At 36.6% G+C, this 12,935-nt stretch overlaps 2 protein-coding genes across 3 annotated transcripts; both read left to right on the top strand.

The window, feature by feature from the left end:
- Nucleotides 1-327: 327 nt before the first annotated feature.
- LOC112157242 lies at nt 328-3,194 on the top strand. 2 transcript variants are annotated; one of them, XM_024289878.2, is made up of 4 exons: nt 328-973; nt 1,146-1,173; nt 1,444-1,553; nt 1,820-3,194. In XM_024289878.2, exons 2-4 carry the CDS (start codon nt 1,168-1,170, stop codon nt 2,415-2,417), a joined length of 714 nt encoding a protein of 237 aa, XP_024145646.1. In that variant the 5' UTR covers nt 328-973; nt 1,146-1,167; the 3' UTR covers nt 2,418-3,194. The 2 variants fall into 2 exon arrangements, with proteins under 2 accessions (XP_024145646.1, XP_036069815.1); XM_036213922.1 differs by lacking the exon at nt 328-973 and having other exon boundaries at nt 1,026-1,173.
- A 4,214-nt stretch (nt 3,195-7,408) lies between these two features.
- On the top strand, nt 7,409-11,669 carry LOC112157564 (aly/REF export factor 2). Its single transcript, XM_024290372.2, has 6 exons — nt 7,409-8,003; nt 10,505-10,663; nt 10,740-10,887; nt 10,958-11,006; nt 11,079-11,241; nt 11,318-11,669. Exons 1-6 carry the CDS (start codon nt 7,815-7,817, stop codon nt 11,336-11,338), a joined length of 729 nt encoding a protein of 242 aa, XP_024146140.1. The 5' UTR covers nt 7,409-7,814; the 3' UTR covers nt 11,339-11,669.
- Nucleotides 11,670-12,935: the final 1,266 nt, after the last annotated feature.

Here is a 12,935-nt window from a genome sequence, read left to right as displayed (position 1 = left end):
ACAACTTTTAATTCCTCTAAAAAGTCAAGTTTGATCGTCTTCTCCCCGCCATCGCTGAATGAGCTTTCACCATCGTCATCCGAAGCCCCTGTATCCTCAGATGAGGAAACCTCCGGTTCAAACTGGTAGGGCTGTACACCCTCCGAACCCTGTGTCGTCAAAATTCCTGTGTTTGATGAAGGCTCATCACCTTCATCCAAAGAAATATCCGCTAAATCGTGGTCTACGTCGCTTCTCAAACCGTCCGCCATTGTTGTTTACACTCTGGGATCCCTGAAGTGACGTCACGCGCAGCCCCCGCCCATCACCACCTATCGCCCAAATTTGAAGCTGTGCACGACCATAAAATGATCAATAAAATCGCGCTGGATCATTTTAAGTGAATATTTTTATCAGATTCGTTTTCCAAGTTCCATTGACTTTCTAAATTTAAAAAAAAAAAAATTGCCACCTCACGAGGCCTTTAAAAAGCTCATATTGAAGTTTAGTTTGATCATAAAACTAAATTCCTGCTTAAAATGAGTTGCACATACTTGATGTTTGCGGGTGTCACCACAGTTTATAAATAGTACAAGGTGTCACTGCGAAAAGACAACAAAACTGAGAACTTCTGTCAAATTCTGTTCTATTCATTCTATTCTGTGTCTGAACTCATTGGTTTGGATTTGTTACGAATGCAATGACGCATTGTAAAGTAAATACAAATGCATTTGGCCTCATTTTTTGCATAAATAGTCCAGAACCAAACATTTTTTGCAGTAAACATTTCATTTTTTAACTTTAGTCCAGAAACTCTCTCTCTCGCTCTCTTCCTCTTTCTTCATCAGTTTAAGATTTGTTCAAATAAGGACATGTCAGGTCTTCCTCTCACCTTATAAAAACGATTCTCCTTCTGCGTTCTGACCACAATCTCTGACTAAACTTCAGCTTCTTTGACGCAGCAACAACAGCATCTCTCAAGACAATTTAACAGGTAAAACTTTGTCACTTTACTGCAGGAGAATTTCAGAATAAATAAACGATAAGGTCTAAAACTTTACTTAAAAGATAATTAAAACATCTGTCTGACATTTATTTCTATGTTATATTTATTAAAATAAGAATTTATTTTAAAAATTTAAATAAACATTTCTGGTTTATCTCAGGATCATCACATCATCCTTAAAGATGAAGGTAACCAAGATTCTTTTCATATCAGAGCACATTTTCTGTTCAATTCTTGTAGAAATCCCAGTATTCCTATAAGGTTCGTATAATTTTTCATCTAACATTATATGTTTTACTTTTTAAGAATCTGATGCATTCTTTTCATAGCTTTTTACTTCTTGCTCTGAAATCTCATTTTAAGTTAATAGCATAACATCGTCCCTCCTTTCTTCATTGCTCTTCTTTTCGTCTTTTTTTATTATTATTATTTATTGGAATCCAATGCTCTGTGTTCAGATGGAAGGACTCCTCTGCATGTCAGTGATCATGAGCGTGATTCTTCTTCAAAGCTGCTCCTGTATCGACGAGAATCATCTGGCTCAAATGGTGAATGTGATTTGGACAAAGTAAGTACACCTCCCAAACAAAAAATGCTTCTCTAATTTTCTAAAATATTTGATTATTTCGATAATATATTTATTTACGGAGAAAAACTTACATTTAAGTTCAGCAAAATTATATGAAGTGTGTTTCAGTCTTTTTGTTGTCTTGAGATTTTGCACTTGAGATACCTGTCTTGTATTTAAATTGATTTTGTTTGAATACTAATCATAATAATCATTTAAAATCTACAAATGAGCATTAACCCTTTGTTCATGTGATCTAATTTTAGCTACCGCCCAGGAAAGATGTTCAGCATAGCTGCAAGCATCCCAAAAATAAAGAACCAAGTGGGCACATTTGATTTCCACCAAGTCCTAAATACTAAGAATGCTGAGGAGGTGAAGAATGTGATAATGGGAGGGCACGTGTATAAAACAGGCAGGATTGTTGCAGCGACATTTATCCCAAAACCAAAAGAAGGAACCAAAGGAAATATACATGCAGAGTATCGAGTTCTTCAAAACTTTGACAACTTGATTAATCAAGAATCTGATCTCAAAAATGACTTGATGCTTTTTTATGTTCTAGCAGCTCCTTGTACCGTCAAGTGTACAAATGAAAACCATCAAGAAAGCATCCTTAATTATTTAAAAAAACTGAAAAAGTGGACACATTATGCTGTTGTATTCTCATATCTGTACAAACCCAATAATTCGCAGCACATTCCGGATAAGGACCGCAAAGCAGGTATTGAGAGACTTGGAAAGGATCTGGGTCTTAAGAATGTGTTTCGATGCGTTAAAAACAATGAGGGGCGAATGCAGTGCAGCACCTGTGCAGGCGCAAACAACCAGGCAGCTCAAACTTGTTTTTCAGACTCTGTTTAGACTCAAATTACACCTGAAGGGGTTGGAAGAAGAGGAGGCAGAAGGAGCACTGGAGGATTAAACAGAAAAATCTGGTTTGAAACAGTAAAAGACTAAACCAGTCTTGCTTAAATAACTGCCAAAACAAGCTTTGCACTCATGAAGTCACAGCTCACTGAAAGTAAACTTACATTATTCTGAAATCTATACAATATTTCTACAAAGTTCACTATATATTCCAGTTAATCATTTGAGTGTTACAGTTATTTTAAATAATATCAAATTCAGACAATGTATGCACTTATAGAAATCAAGGAAGTAAAGGAGGAAATTAACATTCTTCACTTTTTTTACCACTTCTGACTATTTTTTTTAAAGATTTTACTTTAATGCTTTTCTTATCCCACCAGAAAAAAGCATCCATCTTAAAGTTTATGAAGCTTCATGAACTTCATTTATTCAATATGTAACGTCTCTCTCTATAGGAAGTTAAGAACAGCTCTGTACTGTGGAAAAAACATTGTGATGAACCATTTATATGGATAATACTCTCGCTTAAGACAATTTCCTTTCCTTAGTTTTTAGGCAATAACAGGAGAAAAAAAATTTTGAAGAAACTCTATTGTTTCTTCAGTTTATTCATCCTGTCACTTCCTCTTATTGGCATTTGTTGCTCCACTATCAGGACAAAAACTTTTGCTGAATTCTATGTAAAGTTTAACCAAATTAAATCATGTATTTGTGTTATTGTGATTAAAAAAAGCTTCATGTGATAAATCTTTCTGCAATTAAAGTTCAGCTCTGCAAACAACAAATTGTTTTGTTTCACAGTCTCTCGGTCTCCGTCTGTGACTCACATAAATACCTCTGGAGAACATATTTGACAAAAACTTAGAACAGGCTGAGCAGAAAAATCACCCGCACTTTTTAAAAAACGGATTAGAAAAACATAAAACTCTTGTGGATTAGACTTTTATTTTGATTTTTTTTTAATTCTGTATATCACAGCACCTACTACAAAATAAAAGGTGGAAATGTCAAATGAATTTCAACAAAACTTCCATGTTTAAGAATTTTTGAATTTTTACTATACAAAAATGTGATCCCCATTCAGTTTTACTGCAGTCTAAAATAATAATAATCATCACTAAACATTATGTCAAATAACAAATTTGAATAATTTATGAAATTATGCAAAGATCAGATGTTTGTTTAGTGGTTTTGTTCATGTTAACTTAAGGTGGAAATAGCTTTACTCCATTTTTGACATTCTTTCTCAACAGAGACAAACATGTATTTATTTCTTATATATATATATATATATATATATATATATATATATATATATATATATATATATATATATATATATATATATATATATATATTATAATTATAATTCTAAATAAAAATACATTGCTGTATCTGAACAGGGTGAATTGTTGGTTAGAATGAAGTCTGAACAGCTCAAATAATGAATAAATAAAAATGTATAAAAAATAACATCATTATGGGGAATTCATCTCATGCAATGACCTGAGTGTTTCTGTTCAAGACAAAACAGTTATCTTTAAAAGTTCCTGGAACACAGAGAAAATGTAGAGAGATGCAGAGAGAGCTGACAGAAAACAGAAAGACAATAAATATAGTAATTAATGGGTAAATGACAGTGAGGCAGAAATGTTGCAGAGTTCAGACAGAGCAACTTTACCAAGAGCAACATAAAAGAGCAAAATATAAAGTTAGAATTTTTTGTCCATGTCGATGTTTTTTAATCTTCAAAGACTCCAATGAAAATTGTGTTTAGCAAAATGTTGTTTGAAAATTATTTTAGTTGTGACGTCAAAAATGCAATCAGCGGGATTCAGGGGCCACATTCAACCCATCTGATCTCAAGTGGGCGGGACCAGTAACATAATAGCAAAATAATATTTAGCTGGTCAACTTATTATCTGTAGTTTTGTTTTATACTTAGTTGGAAAAATGCCCCAAACAACCAAGTAGCCTAATCACTTATTATTACATTGTTGGTTATGTTTATTTCTTGATTTCTTATTATGCTGGTATTTCTTTTCTTTTGCTCCCTCTAGTGGTGGACCTGTACATTGCAGTCATTTCTTTAAAGAACCATAACTCGCCACAGGAATGGGCTAGAAACTTGATTTTTTTTTTTCAACATCATTAAATGTTTTTTTTTCTTCACGATTAGGTTGGATTAAACCATCTGGTGGGCTGGATACAGCCTTATGTTTGACACCCCTGATCTAAACAGATGAATCAACATATTCTCCTTCCCTAGTCGTCACATGTTGACTTTTCTTTAAGGACCCTCCGGGTCACTTTTTTAATGTTTTGGGTGTCCTCATTTCCTCCTCTTTGATGTGCTTGCTGTTCATCAAATGAAGGGTCCACAATCCTCAACACGCGGTACAGGATGCAGTACAGGACGTAGACTGGTCCTCAGGACGCATCCTGTACTGGACTGGTTTTGGGACAGGTCTAGTTCTGGCACCCAAACCCAGTACCGTAACCCGGCACCAGATACGGTACAGGACCCAAACTGGTACCAGACATGGTACTGAGCGCGAACAAACACCAGGTTAGGGTATCGATGGAGACCGGGTAAGGGTATTGGTGGGCTCTGCGTCCTGGTACTGGACCAGTTCTAGTTCGCGGCCCGAAGGTTGGGGACTGTGATTTATTGGGAACAGCCATCACATCAGAAAAACGAGGAGTTGGCTGAAACGTCAAAAAGTGACGCAGAAGGGTCCTTAACCAAAATGTCAACAACGACGAGTTGGGAGTGAGAATGTGTTGGATGGATAATGGGAAGTGGGGCGGGCTTGCTCTGTGAGCCAAAATTCCAATGATCTCCTGCCGCTCTGCAGAAACTGTCCTAGAAAATGACCCGGTCCAGGATGAGAGGAAGATGGACGGACGGACGGACGGGCGGGTGGACAGACGGAGTGATGGATGGATGGATGGACGGATGGACAGATGGATGGACGGATGGACGGATGGATGGATGGATGGATGGACAGTGTAAATATCCATGGATCTGTCCTCTGTTGTTCATCCATGTTCAAATCTCAGTAGCAGGAAAAGGGTTTTGTTTTTAAAAGTTATTTTGATTGAAAATGTGTTTGTATTCCGTGATCAAATGCATAGTTTTGTTAATTTTATTTTAGTTAGCAAGGTGACAAAAAGTTTGAACACTTAGACTGAACCCATAAGTCAAATTCAAATCACCAGCTAAGTTAGTATGAATGTATTTAAATGGTGGGAGAGACAGAAACTAGTATAAAAACATGAACAGTTGTTTAGTCATAAAACTTTTTATTTAATTCTAAAGCATCAATCCCAACAAAACCAATAGATTTGGACATTTACACAGTTTTGCAAGTGCTGAGATAAACTAAGCTTAATGTGAATGAGGAAAATGAAGAAATGTTTGTTTGCTAAAAACATTATAATCAAACAAAAATAACTAGTGTGTTCTTTTCTAATGTTATCGCAATTTTTCTTGTGTTATGAACACAAATGTTTATAGTTAAACTTGATTAGAATGATACATTAAAGGGACATAAAATGCATATTATCTTAAATTATAAAGTTTTGTTAACAGCAGTACTTTTATCTTCTGTTTCTCTTCTAACAGATTTTTAAGGGGACATATCAAAATGGTGCTGCTTAAAGACATGATGCAGGTTGACTTTTTTAATGTTAGATGGCAGTATTGTGCTTTTTTTTAAACAAATTATTTTCCTGCAAAGTTCTTGATACGATTAAACATTAAAGAAATTAAATAAAAATATTAAATTTGTAGCTGAATTAAAATTCGTATGCACAATGGAATATTAGGACTATCATAAAAGAAAAAAATAGAATAATGTTGCAAATTTTAGGAAAAAATTCTAAATTTTACAAGAATAAAGTAATGAAAAAAACTACAATTTAGAAAAATTAAGTGGTATATTTGTGTATTAAAAAGTTATAATTTAACAAGAAAAAAGTTGTGTTTTTTTTTTTAAAAAATGAATGACATATTTTGCTTTTGAAATGTTTCAACAAAGACCATGAAACTTTACTTTTTTGCTTTAAGTTGCAGGTAATTCAGAAAAATCAGATGGAGATCATACTAATCAAGGATGTTGCTCCTTTACTATGTATTTATTTATGTATTCCAAATGCACAACTTTTCCATTAAATCACAACTTTATAAATTACAAAAATTTAAACTTTAAAAAATCACGAATTTTTTCTTTGTAAGATTACGACTTTTTAAATCATAAATACATTTAGTTATTTATTCTCAGAAATTATAACTTTTTTAACTTTAAAACATTTTTTTTGTAAAATGTCGACTTTTTCTCAAATTTTATGATTTTTTTTTTCTTATAATTTTACAACTTATTTGAATCAGTGAACGTTGAATCGCTTTGGCGACCCCTAGTGGCCTCTGCTCTCCATTGCTTGAGACATTCACAGAACACATTGAATTATGTTTGTTGTTAATGATTAATTATAAAGTTTTTAGAAAAAATCCAAAAAGCTTGTGTCGTTTGAGACATATTTTCTGCAACGGAGCAGGAGTTTATTATTACATTCTTTTCTGCTAGCTTATAAACCTTCACAATCCCAAGTTAGCATAAGTGTTGCAAAAACGACAAGCAGAATCTGAGCTAGATGAGCGGTTCAGATGATAAAAATTAAGACGTTAATGGATCTAATAAATTTGTCTGCAATTTGATGCTTCAGAATGTAGCGGAGAAGGTAGACTTTGACCCACCCATCGCAGTTACAGCGTCACAAACCCGAGCTTTTTCAAACCGCTGGTTTTCATCCGTTCCTGATCAACACAATTTGAATAAAGAAATACTCCATAATGCAATTTTAAGCTTATATTACTTTATATATGTCCGCCATCATTATAAAAGTGCTACAAGAACGTGTTGAAAACATCAAAAACAGAATTTTCACTAAAGTGGGTCTTTAAGCAGTTACATTTAGTGTGCTAAGCTTATTTTCAGGCTAATTACAGCAAAATACTCATGAAATGCCAGTAAAATGAATTATAACTTGTTTATTTTTACTAGTTATCAGTTAAGGTCAGGATCTCTTTTTTTTATAAACGTTATTTACAAAAAGAAAAAAATAATAATAAACATGTAAAATAAAAAATAAAATAAAGCTTAGATGTTAAACGAAGACACGGTTGGACAATACTTGATAATTCTGGGAAAAAAAAAGGTTTATGGAAATACACCCGTCACTTCCGCGAGCAATTTACGCAACTTCCGCTAACTTTGTTAGCGCGCCATTAAGATAAGCTGTGAAAGTACCGCCTGTCGACGCTCCGGTGTCTTTGTTCTTGTTTTTCTTCTCTCGTTGGGTTTTAGGTCTTTCTTTTGTGTCAGTATGGCCGATAAGATGAGCATGTCTCTGGACGACATTATCAAAATGAACAAAAGAGAAGGCCGCGGAGGAGGACCGTCCGGACGGGAGAGAGGATCCGGTCGAGCCGGCGGATCGTCGCGGCCGCCGGGTCGCGGTCGACAAAGTAACTTTAGCCGCGAGAGGACCAACAGACCCGCACCGTACACCCGGGTATGAATGACAGAGGAAACACACACACGAAAACACGTTTTTAAAACTCGTTTTGTTTGTGTCTAAATAATATTCCCTAACACGTGTTTGGCTAAGTTTCGATAAACCTCCTTTTTTGGTTCAAACCTGATGTAATAATCAGGTTACACGTCAATCTAGACGTGATCTGTTTCTCTCAAACTGTCTTCAATCCGATCTGTAGAGTTTGTCGGTGTTTCCGCTTCCTCCTCTGCTGAAGCAGCAGATGGAGGCAAAGCTTCTCGCCTCTAACGTGCCAGAATCTGACGGCTGTTGTTGAGGAGGAATAATATTTATCCTGAAAGTAGGTTATTGTAAGCAGACTTTCACACACAGTGTGAGAAATGTCACGAGTAAAAAAAAAAAAATGAGACTTTGGTTTGGCTCCTAACGTGCGTAGGAGGAGAGTTTTTACCCTCAAAATGGAGTTTTATAGGAGAAATGTGAGTTTAAGATTGAGAAGCAGATAGAAGCTGTAACAATCAGAAAAGTCAAGTTCTTCATTTACTGGTTGATCTACTTTCTGATCCTAAAATATGAGCAATAATCCTGAACAAAAGAACAAAACCCTTGATAAAAGCGACCCAAATCATCTGGAAGATCTCTCTGGGATGAATTGTAGGAGTTTGAACACCTGAAGTCGAGCATAGTGATCAGGGCTCTCCTTTGGAAGATGTTCTGTTTACGAGAAAACCTTCAGAATACTAGAGTACAGGTGGATACACCTTTACGCTGCCGCCATATTGGCTAAGAACAGGACGTTACGACCTTTAACGCTCAAAATTCATATGGTCCAGTTCCTTCAGAACAAGAGCCAAGTTCTACTTTATTGGGGGGGAAAAGTACGTTAATTACGTTTTTTGGCCATTTATTTATAAAAGGATAAACTATTCTGAGGCTTTTGGGAGGTTTTGTTCATATTTGCTCCCCCCCACATATTTCTATGTGAAACGACAGCTTCTTGTGTTAAGAAATAAAGAAAAATCACGCTCATTTGACTAATTAAACTCGCAATTTATGAAAGTAACTTTGTGATGGAAGCATGTAACAACAGAAAATGATTAAATAATTGTTGTTTCCACCGCAAATTATTGGGGGCCCAGATTCTGGCAGGTTGGATCAGCAGCGACCTGACAGAATCTGTGCCCCCTGTCATATTACGTAGAATATGAGGTTTAAAACAAAAAAATAATTCAAACATAACAATAAACTCCCAAAAGCCTCAGAATTAAGTATATCCCTGTCATCCACTTTATTTTTATGCTTTTGGAGGGATAATATGAGTGTTACCAAACAAATCAAAGATCCCAGAGACAGGTATACACATTCTGGCAGGGGGAACTTACCTAAGCACAACACCGGAACACATTTTAGGCTGAATGCACCCAAAGCCTCGTTTCCACTAAGCGGTTCGGTCCAGTAAAGAGTAGTATGATACGGACCAATTAATTCTGGTGAGCGTTTCGACTCAGTTAAGCCTTTCTCCCACTGAGCGGTTAGTTTTCACGGCGCATTTTGTAGTGCGACAACGAGAAAAGCAGAAACAATGGAGGTCGTCTTTTTAATTGCGTTAGTTCTGGTACATTATGTATAACAGGAATATAAAGTTATTTGAAAGAAGATTATCGGCGGCTAAGAAGAATACCGGCGTAAAGAGGAAAACGGAAACGCTAGCTTAGCGCTATACGTCTTCATCATTTTCAGCCGTTCCACTTTTCAATGGGTCTACAACAGATGTGGGGACCCAAAAGGTTCGGTTCACTACTGTTTAATGCAGGAGTGTCAAACTCAATCAAACAGGGGTCCAAAATCTAAAACACACCTTAGGTCACGGGCCGAACAGGATAAACATTTATTGAACTCGCTAAAACTACATTTTAAAAACTTTGAAAATGTAACTTTTTAACATAATTATGAGCTAGATGTATAGCCTTGCTTGCAATAATCCTAGTGTGAATGCTGTAAGCTGAATTTGGGCGCTGAAGATGCTGAAATTGATAGCTAAAAGCGCTGAAGCTGATAGCCAATTAAAATATTAGCTAAATGCCAAATTAGCCTAAAAACTAAAAAAAAAAAAAAAAGCAAAAACAGCTAGCATGTAGCTGAAATATTAACCTAAATCAAAAAAGCCCCCCAAAAATCTTGGTAAATGTCAAAACAGTCCATAAAGTTAGCAGAATGCCAATTTTAAGGCTTAAAAAAAAGTTACTTTTTAACATAATTGTGAATAATAAAAGGCAGGAAAATTATTCCAGAATAAATCAACTTAAACTTTAAATAACTTTCAGTATTTTACTCTCCATAAAAATATATTTTGTCAAAACTATACAAGTTAGAAATAAACTCAAGATAACATTGGTGCATTAACAACAATAAAATAAAATGATCTGGAGGGCCGGATAGAATTACTCGGAGGGCCAGATCCGGCCCCCGGGCCTAGACTTTGACATGTGATCTAAACCAACGCTTTCTTCTGTCCTCAGCCGAGGGAGTTACCAGACAAGTGGCAGCACGACCTGTTCGAGGAGCACTCTCGCGGTCCGAGAGCCCAGAGTCCGGCAGCAGACGGCGACTTTGGAGGAAGCAGCAGCAAGCTGCTCATTTCTAACCTCGATTTTGGAGTTTCTGACTCAGACATAAAGGTAATTCCGTCAACCTTCGGCTGTATATGTGTAATCACCATGCATCACTCACGTGTGGTTATTGGTTTTCTTCTAGGACCTCTTTGAAGAGTTCGGAGCTTTAAAAACAGCATCGATACACTACGATCGCTCTGGTCGTAGTAAAGGAGTCGCTGAAGTTCACTTTGTAAATAAAGCCGATGCCCTCAAAGCAATGAAGCACTACAACGGCGTCCCGCTCGATGGTGAGTTTCAGTCCTCATGCAGTCTTCTCTGAATGTTAGTGGAGAAACTCAAACATCTCCTTCATTCCAGGTCTCCCCATGAAAATCCAGCAGGTACCCTCAGACGCCGGCACACAGAGGTCAGAGGTCCTCCTGTCACTCTGCTAATAAACGCCAGACTGATGAGATGTATAATAATGTTTATTTTATAGTTCAAGCAAAGGCTTTGACCGAAGCCGGCTGGGTCAGCCCCGCTTTGAACGGAGGCGAGGGGGCAGCAGCTCAGGCTTCAGAGGGCGGGGCCGAGGAGGTGGAGGTAAACCTCAGGTGACGGCGGAGGAGCTGGACGCTCAGCTGGATGCTTATAATGCTCAGGTGAGAGGACGGGCGCCGCTCTGTCACGTCGACCATCAAACGTACTTGTCCTTATTTTCTCTTTCATCTCTTTCAGTGCCAGATGGACACCAATTAAAGACGTTGGAGGATCCAGAGTTTTTTTGTTTTTTAAGTCACTGACTCTGAATAAATTCCAATTAAGCTTTGAAGCTGTTCCATTATAGACCAATAAGGTCTATTATTTTTATTTTTGGTATTTTTATAGTCCAGTTGTTTTTGAGCAGATGTTTGTAAATGTCCGTTTGCCTCAAACCTGCATTTCTTTTTATTTGGTGACATGAGTATGACGTAACAAATGGTGTTAAATATATTTCAATGATTTCTGTCATTTGGTACTGTACAGTTCACTTGTGAACCTGCTCAGACTTTTGTATATAAATGCAATACTGTGATTATCTTTTTGAAAACGTCTTTCCTTTCATTTCGTCCAACCTACGACGTGTTTCGTTGTATTTGTGTGACCTGCTTGATGTACGTCAGTGGAGCAAGTTGAGAAAACATTTGTGTCAAACCAATTCCCTTAAGAAAAATTTACTTCCATTGCGTTTCTGTACACATCATCTCTTTAGTTTCCAAAATACCAATGAAATTGGGCTCGAAATGACAAAAAAAACCACCCTCGGTCTGCACTCAGACATACAAGCATTTCTATGTGAATTTGTCATAAAATATGTTCGGATCTTCATCTAAGTCACATGACATGATAGACACAGTTTAACTTTTAACACCAGTGTTTTTTAATTTACTGTAATTTTTTTTTTTTAATAGTTAACACGATAATTCCAGTTGATTCTGAAGGAGAAAAGCGGCGGTTTCCGCTGATTGTATTAACGGTTGAAAAGTTTTGTGTTTAAGTGTCAAACTAATACAAAAAAATGTAATTTAATTAAACAAAGCATGTAAATATTCAATGAGGGTGGACTTTGGTTGACCCTCCTTTGGCACCAATAATTGAAGTTCTATTAGGTGAAGATCATAACAGATTTTGTGGAAAATCCATGCAGAAATCCAAGTAATCCTAAAGGATTCACATACTTTTTCTTGCAACTGTATATAGAGATGGACAAAGCCCCTGTGACATCACCAATAGAAAATTCCAATACCTTCAGTTCCAATGAAATTAAGTCAATTCAGTCGCCATTTTGGAACCAGACAACGTTAAAAAGTACTGATTGGTCGGAGTCGGTTTGAGTCATCGACCCAGTGGGCAGACCTGGCTCAAATCTAGGAGGGAAAATTACAAAAATGGGACCATAACAAAAACTGGACACCAGAAAAAGAACAGTTGATTAAAAAACAACAACAAAAAAAAAAAATCCCGCAAACTAAGACTACCAAGGTCCAATCCCAAACTAAAATAACAAAACCCAGCAGTCTAAGACTGTTGGGAGTAAAAGAGAACAAACCAAACCACCTCCACATCTGCCTTAATGTGGCCTCCTCTGTCTTAAATAGCCAGCAGAAGCCAATTAAGGCACATTGGCCACACCTGCCAGGTGAGCAGAAGGACTGGATGGAAAAAGGTGCAGCAGAGCAGCAGGGCGTCACAGTCTGAGTCATCATTTCTAAGGCAACCTTTCTTGCTACGGATTTTTTTGGAGAGCCACACCCCTTCCAACCCCTGAAACTTTTAAACATGTCTTGAGTGTTTGAGGTGGGCACCATATGCTCTT

The sequence above is a fragment of the Oryzias melastigma genome, linkage group LG1 (genome assembly GCF_002922805.2).
Source record: "Oryzias melastigma strain HK-1 linkage group LG1, ASM292280v2, whole genome shotgun sequence".
NCBI classification, from domain to species: Eukaryota; Metazoa; Chordata; class Actinopteri; order Beloniformes; family Adrianichthyidae; genus Oryzias; species Oryzias melastigma.
This window is presented reverse-complemented; position numbering and strand designations above follow the sequence as displayed.

Coding starts and splice junctions, on each gene's coding strand:
- LOC112157242 (XM_024289878.2), top strand. Junction 1,554..1,819: donor GTGAATGTGATTTGGACAAA/GTAAGTACACCT, acceptor ATCTAATTTTAG/CTACCGCCCAGGAAAGATGT.
- LOC112157564 (XM_024290372.2), top strand. CDS start 7,815: ATGGCCGATAAGATGAGCATGTCTCTGGACGACATTATCAAAATGAAC. Junction 10,888..10,957: donor CAACGGCGTCCCGCTCGATG/GTGAGTTTCAGT, acceptor CCTTCATTCCAG/GTCTCCCCATGAAAATCCAG. Junction 11,007..11,078: donor TCAGACGCCGGCACACAGAG/GTCAGAGGTCCT, acceptor TTTATTTTATAG/TTCAAGCAAAGGCTTTGACC.